At 42.4% G+C, this 25463-nt stretch overlaps 1 protein-coding gene across 2 annotated transcripts in view; it reads left to right on the top strand.

The window, feature by feature from the left end:
- Window positions 1-24933, top strand: part of tgfbr3 (transforming growth factor, beta receptor III) — a 48948-nt gene extending 24015 nt beyond the window's left edge. The window contains exons 5-16 of one of the 2 annotated variants that reach the window (XM_057038412.1): window positions 6069-6252; window positions 8137-8299; window positions 8708-8855; window positions 10953-11142; window positions 11304-11533; window positions 12499-12654; window positions 13606-13749; window positions 14075-14260; window positions 14893-15186; window positions 15348-15477; window positions 19076-19183; window positions 21624-24933. In XM_057038412.1, coding sequence (XP_056894392.1) covers window positions 6069-6252; window positions 8137-8299; window positions 8708-8855; window positions 10953-11142; window positions 11304-11533; window positions 12499-12654; window positions 13606-13749; window positions 14075-14260; window positions 14893-15186; window positions 15348-15477; window positions 19076-19183; window positions 21624-21742 — 2052 coding nt within the window. In that variant the 3' untranslated portion in view covers window positions 21743-24933. Of the gene's footprint in view, window positions 1-6068; window positions 6253-8136; window positions 8300-8707; window positions 8856-10952; window positions 11143-11267; window positions 11534-12498; window positions 12655-13605; window positions 13750-14074; window positions 14261-14892; window positions 15187-15347; window positions 15478-19075; window positions 19184-21623 lie in introns of both variants that reach the window. The other variant, XM_057038410.1, reaches the window with a different exon arrangement.
- The last annotated feature ends 530 nt before the right edge of the window (window positions 24934-25463 follow it).

The following is a 25463-nucleotide window of genomic DNA, read 5'->3' as shown; positions in this document are numbered from 1 at the left end:
CTTCTTAATTCAGGTTCCCCGGTAAGTTATTTACTTTACTGACTTTAGAGAGACAATAAACTGGTCGATGTATTAGAAACAGGAGGGTTAGGTGGAGGTTATCTAAGTGTAAAAGACTGTTTACCTGGAGAGCCTGTGGCATTTAGGTAAAAGGCCCCGATGGCTCTCTGTAACCACCCATATGGGGAAAGACCTTTTTCTCTCTGAACGGCTTCTCAGGCGTAATCATTTCCATTGTGCTCCACATTCTCATAGAATGCGAGAATGTCGTATCAGGTACACAAATGTGTTCCACATGTGGTGTTTTCCTGCTTACTTCTCAAAAGCAAAACATCCTGCCATGAAAACCCACATACACCCACCATCAACTGCCCCCCTTCATATATTTAAAAGCCTTTCCTTATGTTCAGCCTTATCTATACATGTATACAGAGACAAAGAGCCTTTCATTGGCCCCACCTCTTTAACATTTTTGACAATTACAGTAGATTATTAGTGCCTCTTTACAGCTACCTGGAGCTTTTTAGTGTTATCTGACATTTGTATCATTATGCACACATCACATCAGTCATATATGCATTATTTTACTAATGTTCTCTTTTTCTTTATCATTCAGTCTTAGATTGAAAATGTGTTGGAAGGTTTCAGTTAAACTCACAATAAGGAGCAGCACCCTTCCTATTTATTACTATTTCATGTAGTAATGGAAACATTCTCATGTCAAGAGGGACTGATGGAGATGGATGTGCATCTGGCCTGGTTGTGTTTTCCTAAGCTGTCATCGTTTGTGAGTGGTGAGATGGGCGTTTCTGCAGAGAGCAGCAGGTCAGCATCACAGTCAGTCCCCCACTGTCAGTGGTGGCAGACAGAGAACAGCTGACAGCCATCAACCAGCAGGCCATCTTAGGAACAGTTGTGTGTCTAATCATACGGGACTTCAGTGTTCTCTCTTCTTAATCTCATGAAAAAGGGTTTAACATAATGTACATCACTGTGCTATACATGCTATTAACACGCTTCATTATCCTGTAGTTAGGAGAGTAGCAAGACATGTTAATAGTAAACAGGGAGTCGCACAGTCTGAAAAGTTAGGCCAGTGGGTTGGTTTTCTGGAGCCCCAGGTGTTACATATTTTGTGTGTGAATGATGCCACCGAGTCTGTGGGCATGGCTGGCTCTGTTGGTTCGAATCCAGGCGAGCCCTTAGGCATGGCTCCTTACGCATATATGCCTACACCTCGGTATGAGCTGAACGTTAACTGATAGAGTCATACCGGCTCGGATGTCGGCCGGGTCAACAAGGGGTCAGGGAACCAGGGCTGCCTGATGTCAAATTGGCTACTGGAACAAGGCATTCATGGAGTAGTAATCAGCAGTAATCATTCATGGAGCAGGGCAGAGAACATGGTACTGATGGAGTGTTACTACGGGAGTAACCCCAGCGAGAGAGGGTACATGCAGAGATGGGTACTTTGAAACCCCACATCCTCACTGACTAAGAAGCGGCTCAGTGTTCAAATATCCGCAATAAGAAGCTGCTATCACAACTAGAGATTGACGAGGCACGGCGGTGTGCCTCACCCACGGTACAAAATATGCTACATTGCTACAGTACACAGCCCCAATGATAGACGGAATCAGGACAAGGGCAGCTGAGAGAGAGAATCATGCAGTCCTGGGGGAACTCAACTACCTCCCTGCCAAGGCTAACACACAAAGTACCAGACAAATCTCTAATGGAGGACATGAGCATGGCACTGTCAACCATCCCTACCACTACCATCACTAAGACCAATCAGCTGATGTATGCAGCGGCAACGGTAATCCTACAGATGCTTGGCTATAAGATGAAGAGCATGAATAGCCATAAGGAGCAAATGGCCCCATGGAGGAGAAGGCTAGAGGCAAAAATCATGGCAACACGTAGCGAAGTCAGCCTCCTAACAGAGCTGAGTAGAGGTGTGAATCTAAGGACAGAGCGGCCCAAGAAGTACAACAAACTGTCCATACCTGAGGCACTGGAGACTGATAAGCAAAGGCTGCCTGACTAAAGAGGTACACAAGAGAAGTAGAGGAAAGGAGAATAAACAGGATGTTCTCCACTTACCCAGCAAAGGTCTACTCTCAATGGCAGGGCAACAAGATGACAACAGACCCCCCCAGGGCTGAGACGGAACAATAGTGGAAGAGTGTCTGGGAGAAAGAGGCAATGCATAACACTACTGCCAAATGGCTGCAAGACCTACAGAGTGAGCACAGCCAACTCCCAGAACAAGACCCAGTAGTCATCACCTTAGCACCATCACCTTAGACAAATGTGGGCGATTGATATCTAGAAGGGGAAAGGTGATCGCAACTGACGGGGTTGAACTACCTGAAGGGAACATCACAGATGTGCAGGACAGCTACAAATACCTGGGGATCCCGCAGGCAAATGGTAACCATGAGGAGGCAGCTAGGAGGTCAGCCACAGCCAAATACCTGCAGAGGTTAAGACAGGTCCTTAAAAGTCAGCTGAATGGTAAGCACAAGATCCAGGCCATAAACACCTACGCCCTGCCAGTTATCAGATACCCTGCTGGCATAATACCCTGGCCACAGGAAGAGATACAAGCCACTGACATCAAGACAAGGAAGCTCCTCACCATGCACGGAGGGTTTCACCCTATGTCCAGTGTCCTGAGGCTGTACGCAAAGTAAAAGGAAGGGGGCCAAGGACTAGTAAGTGTCCGAACTACTGTCCAGGAGGAAACAACAAGCCTCCAAGAATACATCAAGAAGATGGCCCCCACTGACCCCCTGCTGAGTGAATGCCTCAGGCAACAAAAGCCCACCAAGGAGGAGGAACCTGAGGGGCTATCATGGAAGGACAAGCCGCTGCATGGAATGTACCACCGACAAATTGAGGAAGTGGCTGATATCGAGAAAACATACCAGTGGCTGACAAAGGCCGGACTGAAAGACAGCACAGAGGCACTAATCATGGCTGCAGAAGAACAGGCCCTGAGCACCAGAGCAATAGAGGCCAGGGTCTACCATACCAGACAAGACCCCAGGTGCAGACTGTGTGGAGATGCCCCTGAGACAGTCCAGCACATCACAGCAGGGTGCAAGATGCTAGCAGGCAAGGCATACATGGAGCGGCACAACCAGGTGGCTGGCATAGTGTACAGGAACATCTGCACTGAGTATGGGCTGGAGGTCCCAGGGACCAGGTGGGGGACACCCCCGAAAGTGGTGGAGAACAAGCAGGCCAAGATCCTGTGGGACTTCTAGGTCCAGACTGACAATGGTGGTGGCCAACCAGCCTGACATAGTGGTGGTGGATAAACACCGGAAGACAGTGGTGGTGATAGATGTAGCAATCTCGAGTGATAGCAACATCAGGAAGAAGGAACACGAGAAGCTGGAGAAGTACCAAGAGCTGAAGGAGGAGATAGAGAGAATGTGGGGCATGAAGGCAGCAGTGGTCCCAGTGGTGATTTGGACACTAGCTGCAGTAGCCCCCAACCTGAGTAGGTGGCTCCGACAGATACCAGGAACCACATCAGAGATCTCTGTCCAGAAGTGCGCAGTCCTAGGAACAGCTAAGATCCTGCGTAGAACCCTCAGACTCCTGGGCCTCTGGTAGAGGACCTGAGTCTGAGGGAAGGAGGCACCGCCTAGGAGGGTGAGGAAGAGATTTTTATTTTATTTTATATATACTGTATATAAATTAAAATATATATAAACATATTATATAAAAATATAAATAAAACCCATGTGAGCTTGCTGGTTCATAGAAACACATCCCAATCAACCCAACACAGTGACAACTCGAGAGACTAGATCAGAACCAATCAGACTCCAGCAGTATTTCACCTCAGGATCTTAGAGTTGCTGCATGCTCGTATTTCCCATCAACTTTTTCTTCACTTCCTGTTATCAAGCTTTGTTTGAGACACCTAATTTCCACAGGGCCTTCTGTGATTTTCCAGGCCAAGGTGTTGCTCAACGGAAAACCTCAGCTCACTCAACAATTGAACTCAAATGTTTGGCATGGCTTTTTCATGCAGCACATCTGGGTCTGGAGGTATAGGCTTAAGAAATATACTGGTAAATATTTGAGAATCTATAGAGTCTGTGTTGCAGATGTGCTTCTCAGAATATATATTCACCACCATGATAATGCGTTCAGCAGCATTTATTAGCACTAAAACAGAGCAACTTGCTGAAGTAAAAGGTTTCCTCACATATATATTTGTGAACCAAATGACATGTTTTTTTCCCCTGTGTGTATATGAAAGCATCGGTGTCAGTAACTTACATTTTTTCAGGTCTTTCTTCATACTTTGCTGCTAAATCTGTGGAATCTCTCGTCAGTGGAAGTAATCTCTGGTATTCAGCTTCAGAGCACATTTCAAGACCTTCGCAGCAAACAGAGTGTAACTTCTACTGTTAATAGCAGTAGATGTAGACAGTTTATGGCTTGGTAGGCACTGGGAATGTAAAAAGCATTGTTGCATCTGTTGGTGTTACGTATGGCTAGTATGTTATAGGGCCACTTTTATAAACTAAAGATGAATGAAACAACCAATTGTGTGAAGTGTTTAAATATAACTGTAGGTATGTTTGCCAACTTTGGCAAAATGTCAATTACTAATAAGTGCAAATTAGTTCAATGAAAGATTGTAAAATAGAAAAATATTTATCTGGATATGACAAAGGATGCTACAACTCCCCAGATGAAGCTGTCTCAAGTCTTTTTCGTGTACCGTAGCTGTCCGGACACGTTCGATGGTGCCCCAGGACTGATGCCAAGGACAACTGTGATGAGTTTCCTCCTAAAACTTGGAGCATCTGAATCCTCAGGCACATGTGCCTTTACAGGATTTGTTTGTGAGGGAGGGGGAAGCACACATATACGCAAGATCACTGTGTGTGGCAAAGCATTTTTACAGATGTAGCCTATAATACATCAAACTCTCTGCATTGTTGCTTTATGGGGAAATAGGAGTTATTTTGGTCATCAACTGGGCATGCAACAGTGAAAACGGAGAGAGGGAATGAGCGTGTTAAAGCCCAGAGTCGGTCACTTACTCATGTGTTTCAGACTCCTGAGGGTTTTGGTGATCTGCAAGGGCCTGGAGCTAATTTGGCTTTCAGGCTTTTCCCTCTCATGCTTTGGGTCTAATTGCAGTCACTCCCGTAATTAAAGTGATAAACTCTGCTGAGCATGGCAAAGTCAGAGGAGAAACCCTCCCCTCTTGTCCTCAGCTTGGGGAACAACACTTCTCCATCTCATGGGTATACACACATACACACACACACACAAATCATCCTGAATTCTTCGAAAGAATCTGTCTCCTCCTTCGTATTTCCTGCCGCTGGTGACACTGCCAGGAATATTGAGGAGATGGTCCAGGTCAGACAGATGTTCCAGATGAGAGAAACTGAATCATTAAGGCCTGGCCAAATCTCAACAAGTCAAGGGAAAAACAATCTGTTATCAAAAAAAAAGTACATTGACACATACCAGCTGCAACATATGCCTGTACTGCTGATATAATTTCTTTTAATTGTGCCTGCCACCCCCATCCCAGCTCCATCTGCACACAGATAACAACCTGGGGGAGAAAGAAAAACAAGCATGGGCATAAAATGAGCGTGACTGTCTAGACTCTGTGCTCGCATTAATTTCATCATTTTGTGGCACATGTAAGCATTTTCCCTCTGAAACGAAGCATATGGTTCAGCTCCATTTTGTAAAGAAGACATTGGCTGTTGTCAGTATGATTTTGTCAAACTCAAATCGGCACTTCCTCCCTGGCTCATGTTAATTCTCCTCTGACAGTTTATATTTCACAGCTGGATTCAGTGCAGCAACAACCGAATGTGTCAGTGTAGACTTCATTAGTGATATCAAAAATTTTGCCATCTTTGGGTAATATTCTTACACAGTTTCATTTCGGAATATCCAGTTGGAATACTGTGTGTGTGCGTGTGTTGGCGTGCGCATGTGTGTTGGGAGTTGGTGAACCTACAGCATGTCTTTTGTAATCTAACACTCATTTTTTCTGCATTCTCAAGGTATCTGAGGGCTCAGAGGTCATTTTTCTGCCTGGAAACTTCTCCCTCGCCTGCCAGATCCAGAATGAAAACCTTCCCCATGGCAACGAGCACCTTCTCAACTGGGCGCAGAAGAAGTACAGCGCAGTCACCTCCTTTACTGAGCTCAAAACTACTCAAGATATCTACATCAAAGTTGGAGAAGGTGTGTACAAGATTCTCAAAATTCTCAACCAAGCTTGGTACCTCCTTGTTCCCTATAAGTTCCCATAGTTTAAATTACTAACAGCATTGATGCATTGTTGCCTTGTTAAAGGTGTAAATGTGCCTCCCTAAGAACAGAAAGATGATCTTTTAACAGTTTTACAGTTCTTAACAGACAATAACAGAATTGCACCCCAGAAAACAGGTGTGTAAATCTAAGGACATCTAACAGTACTGTACTTGGATAAATGTCAGTCTTGTACAATGTTAAGCAATTATGTTTATATTACTTGTAGTAGTATTGTTAGTACTAGTAGTAGCATAGTAGAAATGGTATTTTTGTATGATTTCAGCCGACTCTGAGGTCATAATTATGTTAGATAACAGACAGGTGAAAATAAACAGATATACACTGAATACAAAAGAGACATATCTATGTAATATTTTCCACCAATAAATCCTCTAAGGAGAAGCATGAATAAAGTGCAGATCGAGTGGGAGAGGAGTTTAGGTAGATCCTCTGGATGTTTAGTCCTTCATTCTCTAGCGGCCTCCTCCACACATTGATCAGGCGTCACGGCGGTCTTCATAACACGTCAGCACAAACCATGAGCATTTTTCAAGGCATGGAAATAAAACAAAGCACATGTGTGGGGAGGAACAGTGGCTCCGTGAGTGTCGGTGATAACTTCTGTCTGAGTTAATGGTTGCTGGGGAGAACTGTGAAGTGGCTGCTCAGCCTTGAAGCATTTCTCTGTGTCATTAGGGGGCTGTGGTTTGGCAAGGGTCCAGGGTGCCGTGATGTTTACTTCAGGCTAAGGAGCTGTGGATCTCCACTCTTTCACATCATTAATAGTGTTCCATGAAGATGGCTTCGTAACCAGACTGTAACCACAAGGGTTTTGGAGAGGAAGGTGCAACCTTCCTTTTACACTCTATCCAAGGTGCTTCTTGCCAAAAGAGGAAGCATCTTGAGTTTTCTCTGAATTCTGAGAACAGTTTTGTCATTGTGTTGAGTCAATTACAATTATGACATGAATGGACAACTTTAAAAGTGCAGAAGTTCAATTATAGTGTTTTTTTTCAATGCTATTGTCTTGTTAAATGATTTGTACATTTTACTGTATAAATTGCTTGGTTTAGCTGCACAATCTAATGAGTGGGGCTGTCAGAATAATCCCATCAATGTGGGATGAGTTGTTTTTTTCCAACATATATTAATATATTTATTATAATGATTTGCCATCTCATGTGCTTCTGTTACAAAATGGCTGAAATTATATGTCTACCTTTTGTCAGTTATCTTTCAATTGTACTGTAATTGCTCCTTGGGGATAAATGAAATAATTTGAATTGAGTTTGATCATTTAATTTAGAAGAATAATTAAGCATTACCTCATCAAAGTCTGTGGCAACCACAATTCATCTGATTAAATATTTTAACCATCTGACAACTCTGTAAATAATACTTAAAAAAAATCCACCCAGTTTATCTACACTATAACAAAATTGTATTGTATCCTGAAAATTGTGGTCAAATTATTTGTACAATAACCAAACTTTTTGTTAAAATGGGCAACAATAATGTAAATTCAAAACAATGCCCCCTCTCCTTCAAAATTTTGACATTGTTTATCTAGTACTTTCATACAGTTTAAGCTTCTAGCTTTCTAGTTTTATCGAGAGGCTACCACTACTATACTGTCTGAAGCTGATTAGGCGGAAACGATGGGAATACCAGCTGCAGGGGATCTGTTTTTCTTTTTACCTGGAATGCAGTGACCTCGCTGTGGTGGAAGGATAACGAAAAAAGCTGTGTTTCTCCTCTGAGAGATCAAAATAACCTCAGCAAAACATAACGTAAATATCTTTTTCCCCCTCTCAGATCCAGTGTTTTCTGACACCTGCAAGATTGATACCAAGTTCCTGTCTCTCAACTACCTTGGCAGCTATATGGAGCCACAACCATCAAAGGGTTGCATCTTGTCTGGGCCCGACAAAGACAGAGAGGTCCACATCGTTGAGCTGCAAGCCCCCAACTCTAGCAGGTGAGCATCCAAAGCCAAGAAAACATGCCATCATATTTTATGTCGAGGTCAAGATGCTCTTGTTGATCTCTGCAGAGTTTGTTTTGAATGGAAACAACATGAAGGTGGATTTAGGGAGGGTACTGTTCACTTTTGGGATTTTTTTGATAAACATATTTCAGAACTTCAGAAGTCCAGCTTTGCCAGACAGTGTTCGCACTCCCTCACCTGAGTGATTATTTAGTTCACCCAGAAGGCTACAAATATGGGAAATTCTCTCGCTGTGCTTTATCTCACTCTATTGCTATTGGTGTGCCGTGCCTGTCTAGGAACACAGCCAGCATTTTAATGAGTTGGACAGACACAAGGGGCGCGATACCCGGGCCAGACCTCAACCTTTCAAAAAGATTTTTCCATGTTTTTCTGCAGTGCTTTCCAGGTGGACGTTATAGTGGAGCTGCGGCCGATGAAGGATGGCATCCTCCTACATCGTGACGTTGTCTTGCTGCTGAGGTGTGCCAAGTCTGTCAACTGGGTCATCCAGACACACGGTGTTGGAGGCAGGCTGGTTATAGTGGTAAGATAGCAACAGAAATGACTTCACACTGCAGCAGCGACAAAAGGTTTTGCCACATTGGAATGTGTGATGCTTCCTCTGCCTCACTGTAGGGGAAGGTGGGTATAACATTTTAGGGAGAACTGCGAAATTTCACAGCACTTCAGGGACTGTCATCGAGTTCTGGTGCCGGGGGATCACACAGTGGGCCTGGAATATTTTTCAGAGGCAAGACCGGATAACGGCCTCGCATCTGTCATCAGGTGTTACCTGGCAGTTGTTTCAGCTGCTTTGTTAATATGTGAGCTATTAGGATACATGAAAGAGAAACTCAGACATTTATCAGTTACCCATCCTTAAAAATTCCTGGGTTTATATGCAGTTTAAGCATTAAATCTTCATTACTCTTAACTTAAATCTCTTGAAATTCCTACAGTATGACCAAAAAGACACCTGCGGTAAAAATAGCTTTGTTCAGACCATGTTGATGGAACCTTGGCAGTAGCCCAACCACTGTAACTGCTTTCAGATATGGAATATTACCCCCTGGTTCTCAAACATTTCCCATGACGGATGCTATCTTTGAAGACTATGTACCTCCTACTCATTTAGGTCCGTGGTCTTCTCATGAATGTACCACTATTTGGCCTTTACAGGTTTCATTAGACTCTTGTTGGGTATTATGTGCTTCCTCTCTGTGTAACCCTGATATTCGCCCAATGCCGCTGAAGTCATCACTTTTGTTGAGGCACAGTGTATTTGCACAGCTGTGTGGCCACTGACATTGTATAGCACAGCGTCGTAAATCAGTCTAAATGAGTGTGATGGTTAGCTTCGTTCAGTGGTAACTGAATAACGAGGATACTGATATTTAAAATGAATATTATTTTACGGTAACATAGCTTATATAAGGAAAATGGTGTCACTGTATAAATGACAATTGTTGACCTTTACATGAGTGACTGTACAATCAGTTGTATTTTGTATAAAATCAAGGTTTTACATTACAATTGTCATTTGCCTTAAAGCAGCAACATCAGAACTACAAGCATCAGCCATTTACAGGATCTTTTTCAGGGCCTAACTGAGTTTCTGCTCCCGGGTAGGTACTTAGATCGGGCCCAAAAGCCTCCTGGGTGGGGCTGGAGGTTTAATTGGCGATGACTGACTAAACATAGAGTGCAATGTGATGCGTAACCCAGCAGAAGACGAGCAGACACCGCTCCTCCTCTCTTTCATAGGATCCAATGGCATGTACACACAAATCATGACACGTCCTGCTTTGAATTTCCTGAGTAACAAAACATAACACGTTGTGTTTGCATAAAGTTTATTAACTCATTGATGTGTCTACAGATACAGCCTGCAGTGTTAGATCAGAGCAAAGAAAGTCACGTGGGCAAAACTGCACACTTCATGGAGCTATAGGAAATCATATTCTGTTAGAATATTACACGGGCGTCCATGTTTTTGTCCTTCCCTGTTGTTTTCTTTGTTATTATTTATGCTGTTGGTGGCTTGCCCGGCTGACATCATGGTCAAAATTGCCACACAACGATTAGGCACTGTTCGAAACTCATGACGCCACCAAGGGGGTCCTACCCCAAAGTAGAGACCCGACCACCGAGAGGGCGAGAGGAATGGTTGATGTAAAGTTCCTGTCCACAGTATTTACCAGGAACTGCACATTTAGAGAAAAAAAACACCCCAATAGAGGATTATTTTGCAGTATCGGTCATCACGTATGTGGTATTTATAACTTCATGAGTGGTTACCCTGGAGATGAGTGTGTTGCTGTGATGGAGATGTTGTCAACAGTGTAAATGTGATAATCTCATTAAATGATCACCTCCTGATATCACTGGAATTGCTCAAGGGAAATGAATGTGTGGGAAATGACTGTGAGAACAAATTGTTACTCCCCCTCATGAACGGCGGTTGCAACATCGGTGTTGCAGTGTTACCTCACACTCAAACGCACGGTTCACACTCGACACAGAATGTGTGCAGAGCCGGATTTGATGATGAACATCTTTGCACTACCTGAGCACTTAATCATGTCATTTGTTTGTAGAGTTCTTTTGGGATTTCCTTCAGGATTTACGCTTCCTTTCGCAGGCATCTGACACCATAAGTGTTAGTTCAAATCCAGAGGGAGCGGTGCAGCTGGTAAAATCCCCCAAGCAGAGGTTGCCATCAGGATCACAAGCCTTGATCATGTGGGCAGGGGATCATGGCTACAATCCCGTCACATCTTACACCAACACTCCTGTGGCTAACCACTTCAGCATCCACCTGAGAGAGTCAGGTATGGTGAATTCTACCCCTGATTTAAGTTCAGCTGCAAGAGAGAAATAGAAATAGTGTTGAATTGGCATTTAGCTTAAACAAAATATATATTTGCAGAATATAACCAAGTAACTGTGTCACCAGTTGTAGTGGACCCAACAAAGAGCATGTTTCCGCCAGATCTGTCCATCCTTCGACACACCGATCCTCGTCCGGGAGAGGGAGCCGTCTCTGGACGCTCTAGTCTGCCCTTTCCATTCCCTCCACCTGTTGACTTCCCCCCCCACTCCCACAATCGTCCCTGGGAAAATATAGATGCTGAAGACCATCAAGATGCCCTTAACATTGGCCACAGCGTGCAGTGTGAAGACACCAAGATGGTGGTCAGCATTGAAAAGGAATCCCTGAAAGTGAGTCAAGAAGATTTGCGTCTGCACATTGTTACATTGTGGATGAGAATGGAAATATGGTTGACGTGTATCAGTTTAGCTCGGTTTGCACCGGAACTCGAAGGTCAGACCAGCACACTCAGTCATATAGTGTGTGAGTGGAAAATGAAATGAAAAATCTTTCCTGCAGTGTCTGCAAATTATTACATATTAATGAAGGCCTCTTTATTTTTCTTGTACTCAAACCCAGCGGTGGACCAGCAGATTCCTGTTGCTTTTTCTCTCCACTCAGCACTGCTTTCTTTATGCTACAACATTGGTCTGATGGGTTTCTTTGTTCGTCACTCACATCTGTTAAAAAGGGTTAAAACAAACTAGTTTCACTCCTTCCATTTGACTTCGTCAGATCATCTAGGGAGTGTTAGTTTGTTGAAAAATCACTTCGATCTTTGTGTCTCCTGGGCCCATATTTGAGGCTCTGTTTCTTTTTGGATGTCTGCACAAAGGACACCAGCATGAATACCAGCAGCTTGACCAATTTGTGGGATTGGAAAAGCTTTTTTTTTAACAGTGATTAGAAAATGACAACAATGTTCGTATACTTAGACTGACCTGTGACCTCACATAAACGTGTAATCCACAGAGATGAATTTGGAAATGATGGCAAGCTTGGATGTACACATAGAAAGAGTTATTTTGTTCCTATGAAAATAACGACATTGTTGTTAAAATAAACTTTAAGTAAAAAAAGAAAGAGTTCCATATGAAAAGTTTTCACGGGAGGATTTCCATCATTTGTTGTTTGAACATGGGGAAACACAGCCCACATCACAGAATGGAAACTGGCAGAGACTATAATTAGGAGAAACTGGAAAGAGGCTGTGCTGCTTTGTGGGATTTGTTGGTCTTGCACGAGGCTTTGCCTTCGTCCAAAAACGTTAATTTTTGATGTTTATCTAGTGTCGCTCTTTTGTATTTTTCCTTAGGCAAATGGATTCACTAATGCCAACCTCGTGCTTCAAGACCCTTCTTGTAAAGCGTCAGTCAATTCCACCCACTACATACTGGAGACTCCTCTGACTGGGTGTCAAACCACCGTGTATCCCATACAGGGCAGCCCAATGGCTCTCTACATCAACTCTGTAAGTATCAGGAGTCTCAGGCGTTCTGAATCCTGCATATTGTGACAGACTCACATCAGGAACTAATACGACATTTCCCAGCTACTGTTTGCCAAATAATGAATTTTGTCTCAGCAGGTGATGTCAGCAGCTATAGGCTTGTAATTTAGACAGTTTTCCACAAACGGTTTTGTGGAAGAAGAAGGAAACATACTGTAGTTATCTGATAAAAATGACAGACATTTGTCAAGCATTTTAAAAGCCAGTAAAAAAACATGTTTTTGTTAAATTCTTTTGAAATGAAAATCTATGGACGAATGCTCCAAAGGTTAAAAACTCATCCTCCCCGTCAGGTCTCTCCAGCAATTGTAATTAGTGGATGCTTTCACACAGTCTTTCTCCCAATAAGCAAAGACAAATCACTTCCTGTGTGATCATTTGTGGAGGAACTTTGGAACAACATATTTCCAGTCCCAAGCAGTAACTCTGGGCACACGTCCAAGGCTGCCTTTTGTGTTTGCACTTGGAAGCAGGGATGCGCTCTGTCCCTTTGTTAAGAGATAAATGTTCATTGTCTGTTTCTCCACACATCAAGGATTATCTGTTCTGCGCGATGTTCCTGTTGACCTGTCACATTCTGATTTCATTCAGCCGTGGCACCAAATGGCTGGACAACAATTTAACGCAGACTTGGGAAAAGAACTGCAAATGTCAGTGAATTCCAATTCCAATCACATCATTAAGTCATTGCCTCCAAAGAGCACGCACTCATCCCAGAGCCTCGCAGTTCCTGTGTGTCTGGGTCATTCCCACAGTTTGAAACTGACTGGTTGCAGGGTGTCTTTGCAGCCCTTGTTCAAATTTCAAAGCATCTTTCTGTGGTCACCTCAAATCTGCTTAAGCTAAAGAAGTTACAAGTAAAGTTTGTAGGACATTAAAAATATTTTTTATTTGTTTTTTTTGTGATTTTAGGTTTCGATCAGTCGTGCCGAAAATCCGGACGCGAGCGGTGGGCCGCTGGGTTTTGTTAACATCAAAGACCTGATGTTCCCGAGGGACCCGTCAGAGTTGGAGAGAAAAGCGACAGACACTGCGGAGCACCAGTCCATCATAGTGGTGAGACTGGGCTTCATATTCAAATCACAGGAAGACAGTTGGCGTGTCAGGATCCATCATCTTCTGTGTAAATCATGAGCAGATGGAGGGCAGGTCCCTTGATGCCAGGAAAGATTCCTCTGCCTTCAGAAATAACCCTGATACGTTTTTTATTAGAAAGCTCTCTATTTTCTCTTTTGCTCACTTGCTTTCATTTGGTTATCATTTCTTATCAGTGTTCCTACACTCAGTATGTTTACTTGCTGGACTTTTTTGCTACTCAACGTTGATTCTGATTGAATCAATTTATAAAGTATTTGTTTATGATTCGATCCCGTTCCTACAGTTCAACTGCACCTACAGAAGGAACCAGCCATCATCGGACACACTCCCCAGCATTGTGCCAGTACCAGGGACGGACCCAGTGAAAAATGCTTCTTTTACCATTGAGTTGTATGACACGCTGCCCTTTAACAACCCCTCACGTCAGGCCTTCTACACCGTTTCACAGAATCAGCAGGTCTTTGCAGAGGTATGCTGTTATACATCTGATTCCACTGTGCTTTTGTATCTAAATTAAACCACATTTATTTGCCCTGATTAGAGGTTTTTCCTCAAGTTGTGTTTCACTTTGGGGTTAAAAGGATATTATTTTAATGCGCTGTATCTGCGTTGATTTTTTCCCCCGCCTACATCTGTTTTTTGCTCAAAAGCATGTGTTCTGTTTCACAACTGTATGGAAGGTTAGGTAAGGGATGAGAAGGCTAATATTCCAGTGTGCTTTGAAGAGTTGATTTATGATGATTTGAGAAGGAGATGCTCTCTGGATGGTGAGGACACACAGCCAGATGGTTTCAAAGATGGTTTCTCTGCATATGTTCTATGCAAGGATACATCCAATGATGTATCCATCTGATGAAATAATATTTCCTCATTTTGTTTCTCTTTTTTAAGAAAAAGAGCTTTCGTTGTCCATGTGGTCAGCATTGTCTACCAGAATGATTGCGATTTTCTCTGTCTGCCCACTTGCGGGCAGGAGGTGTGCAGTGAACTTTGCAAAGCTGCTGCCAGATATGACTTTAAAAACAGATCGACCTTTTCGTTATAAACGGCACAAGCTTTTTGAAGATTCATGTTGTTTTTCTTCTCCCTGAAATCTTCCAGGTGACATCAGCTGCCTCCGAGCCAGAGTTGAGCTTCACCATCATATCATGCTTCATTTCGCCAAACTCTAACCCCGCTGTGACCTCTGACTACACTCTTATTGAGATGGTCTGTCCCAAGGACGACTCTGTGAAGTTCTATCCTCAGAGGGACGTCCCTTTCTCGCGTGCACACGTGGAGAAAAAACATTTTGCATTCAAGTTCAACTCAAAGTTCAACTTATCCCTGCTTTTCCTCCACTGTGAGATGTCTCTGTGCTCTAAGGTGTCTCAGACCGATTCGAACCTTCCACCGGTGTGTAGTGTCATTCTCCTATTCTCTTTTATCCTTATGAACATTATAACATTAAGGTTTTATGTATCTTGGTTGAAGAGTATACCCTCTTTTATCTGGAGGGAAAAAAGTAGCATCATTTTAATTAAAAACTTGTCTTTTTTCAAACTCTATCCACACAGTGCTTCAAGTCCAATGACACCTGTGATTCCTTTTCCCTGAGCAACATTATGATAATGATGATGAACACCAAGATATCCACCAAGCCGCTGGTGGTGCTGGATGCACCGCCAGGTCAAGCACCATCTCCAGGTCAGAATTACAGTAACATTGTCCTAAAAAAAGTTCCACCATCAGTAAGACTCATCCAGTTTTTATTCAGGTTGTACATTACGGGTCTTCTATATAGTTTGAGTATAAACTGAAAAGAGAGAACAAATGAGTCTCTCCTTGGAAATGCAAAATGCCACACACTTTTTTTTGCACATCTGGTTGCCGTTAACAGCAGCGTGTGTTGTGTGATAGTGTATCGAATCTGTGGTCGGTTGCATCGGTGTGCGTGTGTGCGCGCATATGTGATTGTATACAGTAATGTTCGAAGGGTGTGTGTGGGTCCATGAATACTGTAGAGAGGCGTTTTCTAACACGGAGGCCCAGTTTGGCTCCCCTGGACTAGCTCATGGTGCGCCAGAGATGGAAAAAGCAAGAGTGAACTAGAACCAAGCGCCAGTTGTTTTTGCTTAGAGGACCTTCGCTGTGGCCTTTCTTTTCCACTAGAGAGGGGAGAGAAGGAAGGAGTTTGTTTGAATGTGTTCGAGGGAGAGGTTTTCTCCTTGCTGGCCTCCTGGAGTGCAACAAGAGCCTCAAGGCAGCTTGCTCAATCATTGTTTAGTTAGCTGCCATCACTATTCATAACTATGACCTAAGCTGAGATGGGTTGATATCATAAGTGCTTGATCTATTGTTGCGTGCCAGGATTTTTTAAATTGACATTCCCTTTGAGAAATGACATCAGCAAAGAGAATCGGGGTCAGATGAGAAGGCTTTTTAAAAATTATTGATATCATATACAGTATATCTCACCAATCAGCAGCCTGATTGATAGCGGCCGGCTAAAGTAAACCCATTTCACATGCCGGCTCTTCCTACTCTGCACTGTGGCAGATGTCAGTGACAGGTCATACATTTTGATGTAGAACATCATAAACATTGAATACATTATACTATTTTAAATGTTGTTTCGTGAGTTGTTCCTGTTATACTGAATTCTTTGCAGAAGTGAGACGTTTATGCATTTCAATCGGGTGATTCGTTTTAATTGTGGGTTGTAGATCTTTCAGTGCGGTGAGGTTTTAAAAACTGTTGAACATACAGCAGTCGTGAAAAGAGAGACTCCGAACTCAGTGTTATGAGAGAGCTATAAGCTTGTCCAGAGTTGGCAGCATCGTTCTTTATCCACAATGCTGTGCCAGCGAGGGAGGTTTATTTTCCATGAAACAGATTCAGTAAACACAGATACTCAATAAAGACGTGCTGAGGACTGTGTTTCGTAACACAATGGCATCTTTTATGCTAGAATGGCAAGTTCTGCACTGGACGGCATCCCAATGCATTAAAGTTGATTTACAAATCAGCGGGAGCGCTTGTGGCCAACAAGGTGCATGGAAAAAACATAACGGCCTTGCAGCACATCCCATTAAAATATGAATTACTGCTTCATGACCTCAATAAATTTCATCCCCTTTATAGATTTGTAAGACAAATTTTTCTGAAGCTGGCAGTAACATCTCAGGCAATGTGATTATCTTTTAACCGATCGCTTTACTTGTTGCAGGCATTAATATACAGAGGGTTTGTATTTGTTCACTCCATAATCACGTAATCAAAGTGGATTTTGAATTAGACTGGTACTCTACCCACTATGTGACAGAAACGACCCTGATTTGTAGACTAGGGAATGAATAAACATTAAAAATGACATCACATGATGAAATGTAGCAATACGCTACCTTTTTTTAAGCCTCCGAGCCTAAATATTGGAATTTAGATTGATTAGCACAAAATTAAGAGCTCACTTTTATTAGACTCTGAATTCTTTCTGGGGTAATAGTGGTGCCGCTGTTGTTTGGGGCGAGGTCGGAGTTAAATGAAACAAGTTGTTGCACTGGTGTGCTGCTCTCTCATTCCAGCAAAGTTAAATAAACACATGATGAGATATCTGGCACGAGCTTAGCTCTGTCAGCTGGGGTTAACAGTAAGAAAAGGGAATAAAACGAGATCTCACCGACCTCCTGCAAGGTATTCTCCCCTTGGATATCAATGTGCTGCAATGGATTTTCTGCTTCAAATCATTTCTTTTTTTGTAAAAAAATGCATTTGAATTTAAGGAAAAATGCCAGACATCCTCTAGACTCGTCCTCTAGACTCAGTGTTGTTTTTTAAAGCTGCAAAGTGGCTGCATTTTCCCTACATTTTCATCATAACAACTCCAATGTTACAGATAGCACAGGAGCAATGAGGCGGGGGTGAAGGGTACCAGAGAGGACGTCCTCGGGCCATTATCCCCTCTTAAATTAAAGTCCACTCTGATGACCTGTCATCTGTTATGCTACATGATAACCTAGAGGCTTCCAAGAATAGTGCCCATTGTAATGGAGTCTTGGACCGGGACCAGGCTTGCCTCTTGAGTTTCCTCACACACAAGTGCCTTTGTATTGTTTGTCAAGACATTATTAAACCCAAGTTGACATTTAAAGCTTTCCACATACTGCAGCTTGAAATAAATTGGTAAGGAAAGTGGGTCAAAGTCAGGAGGTACATTGTTGTGGACGCTGTCAGCTACTAAAGACCTGCTCGGTTAGAATCTGACAGAGGTGGTTTCACCAATGCTTTACAGTATTTATCATTGCGTGGCGCATGGAAGTGTTGCAAAAATCACTAGTAAATCAAAGCATGCCCTCCAAAAGACACTATTTGTCTCAATCCAAGTGTCCTTGCAGAGTACCACTATGGCAGCCCAGTGGGAATAGATGATTTACAATTAGGAGACTTTAGAACATTATCTGGCCTTAGACTGTGGTCGCCACGACAACTGCCTGATCCCTCCCTGAGGAAACGTTGGAATTTACCTCAAAATTTAAGAAATGCAGTTATAATGAATTCTAGGGCATGGGACAGTATATGTAGGTCAAATGTGGCTCTTCTGCTGGAGAATGTTCCAAAATACACAGCAAAATAACGCCATTATGTATAGCTTTTATTTGAGTAAACACAAGAGTACAATATTATACAACAATTAAGACTGATCACACCGTTTCTGTGGAGATTAAATATCATTTATTGCTGTGTCATTTTTCATGAGCAAACAGATTCGAGGGAGAAATGAGGGTCGCAGACCGGTTGATGCGTTAGCCAAAGTGCTAGCACAAGCCCCGACTAATGTATGCTTCCCTTTAATGTGGTATTTAAGATGGAAACATTTGGTGATCAGTGAACTCCTTCCTGTAAAGTTTGCACAGTAGTTTGTGTTGGTCGACTCTTCCGTCCTGGGCTTTCTTTGTGAATCAAGAGGGCCAACGTGCTGTTTAGGGTCTTCTATCTTTATTGGTTGCTTCTGCTGCACGTCAGCTGCCAAATTGTGCCTGTATGATGGCGCCTCTACTTGGAAAACCTGCCTGAAATGTTTCCAGAGGCGTTCAGAGTCATCGCATTAAAACGTGATTACTGACCGTTAACGGATAACATTGCATTTTTTAATATTGCACCATTTTTGTATGTATTTTGTATCTCTGATGTTTACATTTCTGTGTGTTGATTTGGAGGTGGAGATTGAGGTTGTCAAGAGTTTATTTGAATTATTTTCAGAGTTTCATGTCAATATGTCTAAAGCGTGTGCTGTCCTGTTTTCCAGACCCTGTGGCCGCGTTGGACACTCCGACCGTGGTCGGCATCGCCTTTGCAGCCTTTGTGATTGGAGCTCTGTTGACCGGAGCCCTGTGGTTTATCTACTCACATACAGGTAGGTTCTGCACCTGCTGTTCACTGATCTGCTGCCAAAGTCCACTATTATGAAAAGCTAAGATAAGGAATGTGGGACAGAAATGGGCTGCCTGTTGGGGTTGCCAAACATCCTGCTGCTAGGAGACGCTGTTTCCAAATAACATATTGAGTCTTCTACTGTTAATATATCCTGTTGGTCAGCAGCAAGAGTTCTTCTCTTTCCTGTCTTTGAATGTTTTGAAGGCTGCGGGGTGGTCAGCAAATATTCTCAGCACAATGGCTGGAGACGAGCTGGAAATTCCCCTTGTTGAGTTTAGAGGTATTCACAGGAAAAGATACACAATCTCTCCATTAGATGCCAAGAACTTCCCCTTTGCCTCAGTATGCTGATCCCAGTTAACCTTTCAGAGGATGTGTGCTCTGAGCAGCCCATCGGGTCCAACATGCCGATGGCCTCTTTACCCTATGTGCATAACACTGAATAACATCCAATACAGTCATTACATAAATAATTGAATTTTATCAAAATGTCTGGTTAAAGGTTTTGAGAGGTACATTAAGAAGTGGTTACAATTCTGGACTTAATAAGGACCCACATGACAAACAGTGGGAAATGCTAATCGCCCAGACTAAATATGAAATAGATTTTGATGTTTGTCAGAACTGATCAAATCTGATAAAGACGTGGTGAAGAAACATGTTACTTTGTCCAGCAAATAAAGTGTTAGAAGCACAGAGACAAAGACACGTTCATAGTTTAGAGCTAAAGACACTCGATGAGTCGGTGTGTTCCTGTCTGAGCTAAAATGACCTTAAATGGCAACGTGTCCACTTTCTGTGAAAACCCCAAGAATGTATATCCCCCAAAACAAAAACCCAAAATATCACTTTGGTGTATTTTAAACTAGTGGACAGTGTGATGAAACATCAAAACAGATTTGGGTTTATCCCCCAAGTGTCCCAGGGTGATGTTCTAGGCCTCTTAAGAGAGCCCGTTTTAAGCCGTTCATAATCATTGGCATTGTATCTGGGATTTTATTCTATTCTATGTTAATTCCTTATAAGGCATGTAGAAGAATAAATGCAACCTGTAATATATTACGTGATATTTTGTTCATTGTCTTGGCACATAGTGGTAAGGCTTGCGTTGCCAGCGATGTTGTCACGTTTGCTAAGAGTTCTGGTCTGCATCTCACTCAAATTATGATGTGAAATGCAGATAAAAAATAAATACCAGCCAGGTGTTATCTAGTAGGAGCATTAGATCAGAACCACAGCGGGTTCATATCAATCACCCTAAACAATGTGTCCTGTCCCAGCAGCACTAATAGTTTCATCCTGAGGCTAGCCAAAAGGCTAATATAGCCCGTAAACACTCTTCAGACAGCTGCTGCTACAGGTCTCATCCGCAGTGTGTTTGTACGACAGAGATGGAGCTCGATCTCTTCGAGAGACGGTACCCGCCTTCCCAAAGTGAAATCCAAGTCTATTTATTTTGAAGAGCTTTTAGTCGTGTAATGGAAAGCAGCACGGCTGCTTACAGACAGTGGGACTGAAGCTCGCCTGCACACACACATCTCCCATATGTGCAAGCACGCATAGGAACACATACAAATAGGAATCCAAATGTATATGTAGTTAGATAATATTGTATCTTTCATTATAATTGTTTAATCCAGAGAGGCTACAGACTTTAATGCTGAACCAGTCAGTGGTGTGCACAGCAGTTAGGAGGTCCTGTCTGCTGTTTGCTCTACTTTATCTCCTAAAGGCACTTTAATTGAATCCAGAAAACCAAACAAATGAAGGCCATGAAGAGGAATCCTCTGTGCTGCATAGGTCCTAGTTCAATATATGATCTGTTAGAAGGGATGGGAGCAGTCATTTCAGCATTTTCCGAGCTGAAGCCTTTTCGGAAAGCGTCCTTCCAAAGATGGGAAGCTTTAGGACAAAGTCCGGATTTCTTTTTGTATTTCCATTTTTGAAAAGCAAGACTGTTTTTATTAGACCTGGACCGTGGCGGTTATTTGATATTTGGGATGTACTGATCCAGCTTTTCCCCTGGGCTGGTGTTGGTGTGATATTAACATGCTGGATGCCTCAAGGAAGGGATTCAGTTTATTCACAAGAAAACATCAAACTTGAGTCGAACATTACTTTGCTAATTTAAATATTTTTTAAAAAGTACTGAACTTTTTTGGTCTTCAACCACACTGATAACAACTGGTCATTTTACTTGATAGATTTCAGTTACTACACATCAAAAACATGTAATTTGGTGTCTACTTTTAAAAACTGACCAGTCCCAGTACTGCTTTTATTAGCAAATTTATTTATTTAAATGATAGGCTTAACTGGGAATCCAATACCTTTTTCTTTATTGAAATGTATACATTTAAAAAACAATGTACACAAAACCATGACAAGGGTATCTTGTCCTTCCTCTTTCTCGATGGTAGGTGAGACAGCTGGCACGCAGGAGCTCCAAAAGCCCCCACCCACCTCAGAGAACAGCAGCACGGCGCACAGTGCAGGCAGCACCCAAAGCACCCCCTGCTCCAGCAGCAGCACAGCCTAGCCCAGCGCGGGACCCAGCAGGACGGAAAACTGCGCCACAACAAAGCTTCACATGGACTGGTTTGTTCATCGCCTTCCAAAACATCTTTTCTGGGATTCAAACGTTGGAAAAAGTATGGAAATAAAGTAGGAAAAAGTATTTAGAGCCACCACTTCAGCAGTCGTCTGGCTAGGAAGAAGCCAGCGAGTTGTTGGACACAGGAGAGCAAATTACTTTACAACACACCAGCCTGAAAGTGAACAAAACAACCACTATGTGGACATAAGTGCATTATGAACTGGGCTCCACCAAACGCGTAGGTGTTGAATGTATTCAGAAGAGTGAATGCCAAAAAATGTGAAAGAAAAATGTGAAAAATCATGCTGAACAAGCCCCATTCAATAGTGTCAAATAGGATTTCTAGACATACATATTTTTCCAGTCTTTTAGGTGGAGCGCGATAGACAAAGCCCAGCTTAACGGGAACACTGGTAGCAAAAACACATTGGTGTGGAATAACAGTGGATCTGTTCGTTGACATGCTTTCTATTTTATGCTAACTTTGTGGAAAGTTGTTAACCAAGCTAGTCAAAGGGGGAGGAACCAGCTGCCTTGGCTCTTCTCAAAGACAATATGCTTCCAGTCTTATGCTAAGCTAGTTCATTTGTCCAAATATGCAGTACATATATTTTTGAGAGCTATCATATTTTACAAAATATCTATTTTTTAAAACCATGTATTTTTTTTGTGAATATTGTAAATAGTGAAAACACCACATGCACAAATTCCATGTTTCGCTTGCGGATCACACAGGGTTCACCTGGAAGGTTAACTCTAGATACTTTAAACAAGATTTACATTGAAAACGTCAGCGTTGGAAAAATCGGGGGGTGTAATTTAAGGTTCGATGTTAATGGCCCTTAAACTTTATGACAGCTCTTTGTTGATTCAGTTATTAACTGAACAGTAAAAAGGACTGCTACAAAAGTAGTTTAAAAATAGAATAAAGGGTTGTGATTTAAACCAGAGAAAGATAACAAACCTTTCATTTAGCCTAAAAACCAGAACAAAGACTTAGCTGTTCTCTTGTTTTTGAAACAGCAAATTTGTCAGTCAGTGAATGTTTTTGTGTCCAGTGTGTTCAGAAGCTGTAGCTGAAGCTCACCGTCGCAAACATGTATCACAAGTACAACGCACAACTTTTCACCATCAGAATCACACACATCTTTACTGGAGTGCAACTTTCCCCGAGTCTGTGTGTGATAAAAATGCCTCCTTTTGGAAAAGGGAAGTTAGACTTTTACATTTACCGTGAAGACAGAATGCATAATATCTCAACTGTGTGTTTGCTTTGTTTCTCATAGAACTGTGTATAAAGCTAGAGAGGGAATTGTGTGGGTGTGTGTGTGTGTGTATATACATATATACATATTTGTGTATAAGATTTTATTTTGAAATGTATTTACCAAGATGAATTTATTGTCTATTGTGTGTACTGTGAATTAGATGTTACACGTCTGAGGGTGGGCTGATTTAAACTATGTGATTACAAAAGGTCATCTTTATATTGGTCATTATTTAAATTGTTTTAAAAAGGTATTATTTTTAATGAAATACATAAATATACTTTGGCCCCTACAGTAGTAATTTAAAAACACATGAGTGGTTGGACCCGTGTCACAAAACAGTTAATGTGTTTTATTTTATATTACAGTATGAAAATCAGAAATCTGTACGTGGAATAAAAGTCCAGATTTAGTAGAGCAGCACAAACTCAAGTGCTTTACATAAAACATTTAAAATAGCATACTGTAACCAATGTTAAGTATAAAATAGAATATGTAAGAGTGCTGAAATGTGCTGAAATAATACAGTATCTATATGCATGTACATACAGTAAGGCAGCAAAATTAAGAACCTGTGTCAATAACAGTTTAGATCTGGACCTTCTTACAGCTTAGAGGTACTTTCACAGACTTTTTGTACGCTATGACATCTGCATTTGCTTTGTATATTAAGTCAGATTTGGGCGTTTATCTGAAACACAACTACATTCAAAGGGCTTTCCTTTTTTTCATGTACTGGTCACAAAACCTATGTCAGATGTTTGATAATGGATATGATTACTCACAGCCAGAACTGGCCTCTCAGCCACCAAACCCAACCCGACGCAGCTTTGGGTTCCGTTACTCTGATTCTGCAGGGTTGTGTGTGTGTTCAGTCAGAATCACCTGTGGAGAAAAACCCAGCAATATAAGGTTTGTTTCTGGAAACCTTTCATGACACATTTGTTCAAACCTTTTTTTCTTCTCTTGTATGTTATTAGAGGCACTTTACAGCAACCTTAGCGCTCGGCTGTTATACGAGGCCCGTTGCCAGGGGTTTCCATGCCAAAAACTAATCGAAAGCTTGAGTCAGTGATACTGGGTAATGTTTTGAAACCCACCGGGAGGCTATGCATCACATGGTCTTTGGAAAGTACTGCATCTTTGTGGGAGTTATTTGGTCACATGGGCTTTCTGACATTCCGCACTGTGGCCAATCCATGTCCCACCTGTGATCCTCTCTGGATCTAATCTCTTCTTTCAACCACATTCTGGGGCTTTTCAGTCACTCGGGCCAGTGATGCAATCCACAGGGGTTAATGGTTCAATCTCGTTATTCAATGGGGCCCCAGTGCGCGCTGGGTAAATCCCTCCATGATCACTATTGTAAATAATGTCAGAAATGCTGTATCTGACAGGAGGAGCACTGTAAATGAGCTGAAGCGCGTCCACTGAGTGACTCGCGGTTCATCTTCACCTCAGATCAGCTGTAAATGGAGAACAGTTCCATGACCTGGTTCCTCGTTCTGAATGATTGTATTTTTTTTTTTTTTTAACCTTTTGACTACCTCAAGTTTTTTTTCTATGAATGTTGTACAGTCTGATTTGGTGGGCCTGTGTCCTCTGTTGATTGCTTGTATTGCAAATAAGTGATTCGGGGTTCGTGTGTGATTTTATAGCTGCTTGGCTTCAAGCATTGAGCACGTTCAGCTTTCCTAGGATGCCTTAACACTTTTCTGGATGTTGTGAATGTGTAAAAGTTTAGATCTCCTATTATGGTTTCCTTTTTTTGTTGGGGTTTTTTCCAGTTCTTTTTTCCCCTACACTGTTAAAAAATGCATGATATCTGTACACCCATTGTATCCAATAAATCACCATTATAATTTATTAGCATGTGTAATGGTCTTTTAAGGTCTCTCTCTCTCTCTCTCTCTCTCTCTCTCTCTCTCTCTCTCTCTCTCTCTTCCGTGTGTGTGTGTGTGTGTGAGGGCACTGCATGGATTTGATTTAGAACAATAAGCAGTAATGATGATGTGTGAGGCTTGGCTCTGTTGCGGTGAAGTCATGACTCCTCTCTGGTGAGCTCATAACACGATACAGTCCATGTGGCTGGAGGTGGTTGTGGTGGGGGGGGGCCTGATGAGTGCTGTGCGTGAGTCCTTACCACGCTCCCCACCCCACACCCCTCCCTCCCTCCCTCCCCACCACTCGCGTTTGCTTCATGTTTGCTTTTGATTAGAGGTCCTTGGAGAAGACTGAGAAGCGTGCCTTGGAGTAGATTTAAAATTCTCTCTGACTGTTGCACAAGAGAACGAGGCTGAGGGAGGGCTGGAACGTGACCCCTCGCTACCCCACTGCAGGTTACAGCCTCTGTGATGTCATGATGGCTTCCCCAGACTGTCCTCACAGAGCCATCT

The sequence above is a fragment of the Takifugu flavidus genome, chromosome 7, assembly GCF_003711565.1.
Source record: "Takifugu flavidus isolate HTHZ2018 chromosome 7, ASM371156v2, whole genome shotgun sequence".
Classification (NCBI taxonomy): domain Eukaryota; kingdom Metazoa; phylum Chordata; class Actinopteri; order Tetraodontiformes; family Tetraodontidae; genus Takifugu; species Takifugu flavidus.
This window is presented reverse-complemented; position numbering and strand designations above follow the sequence as displayed.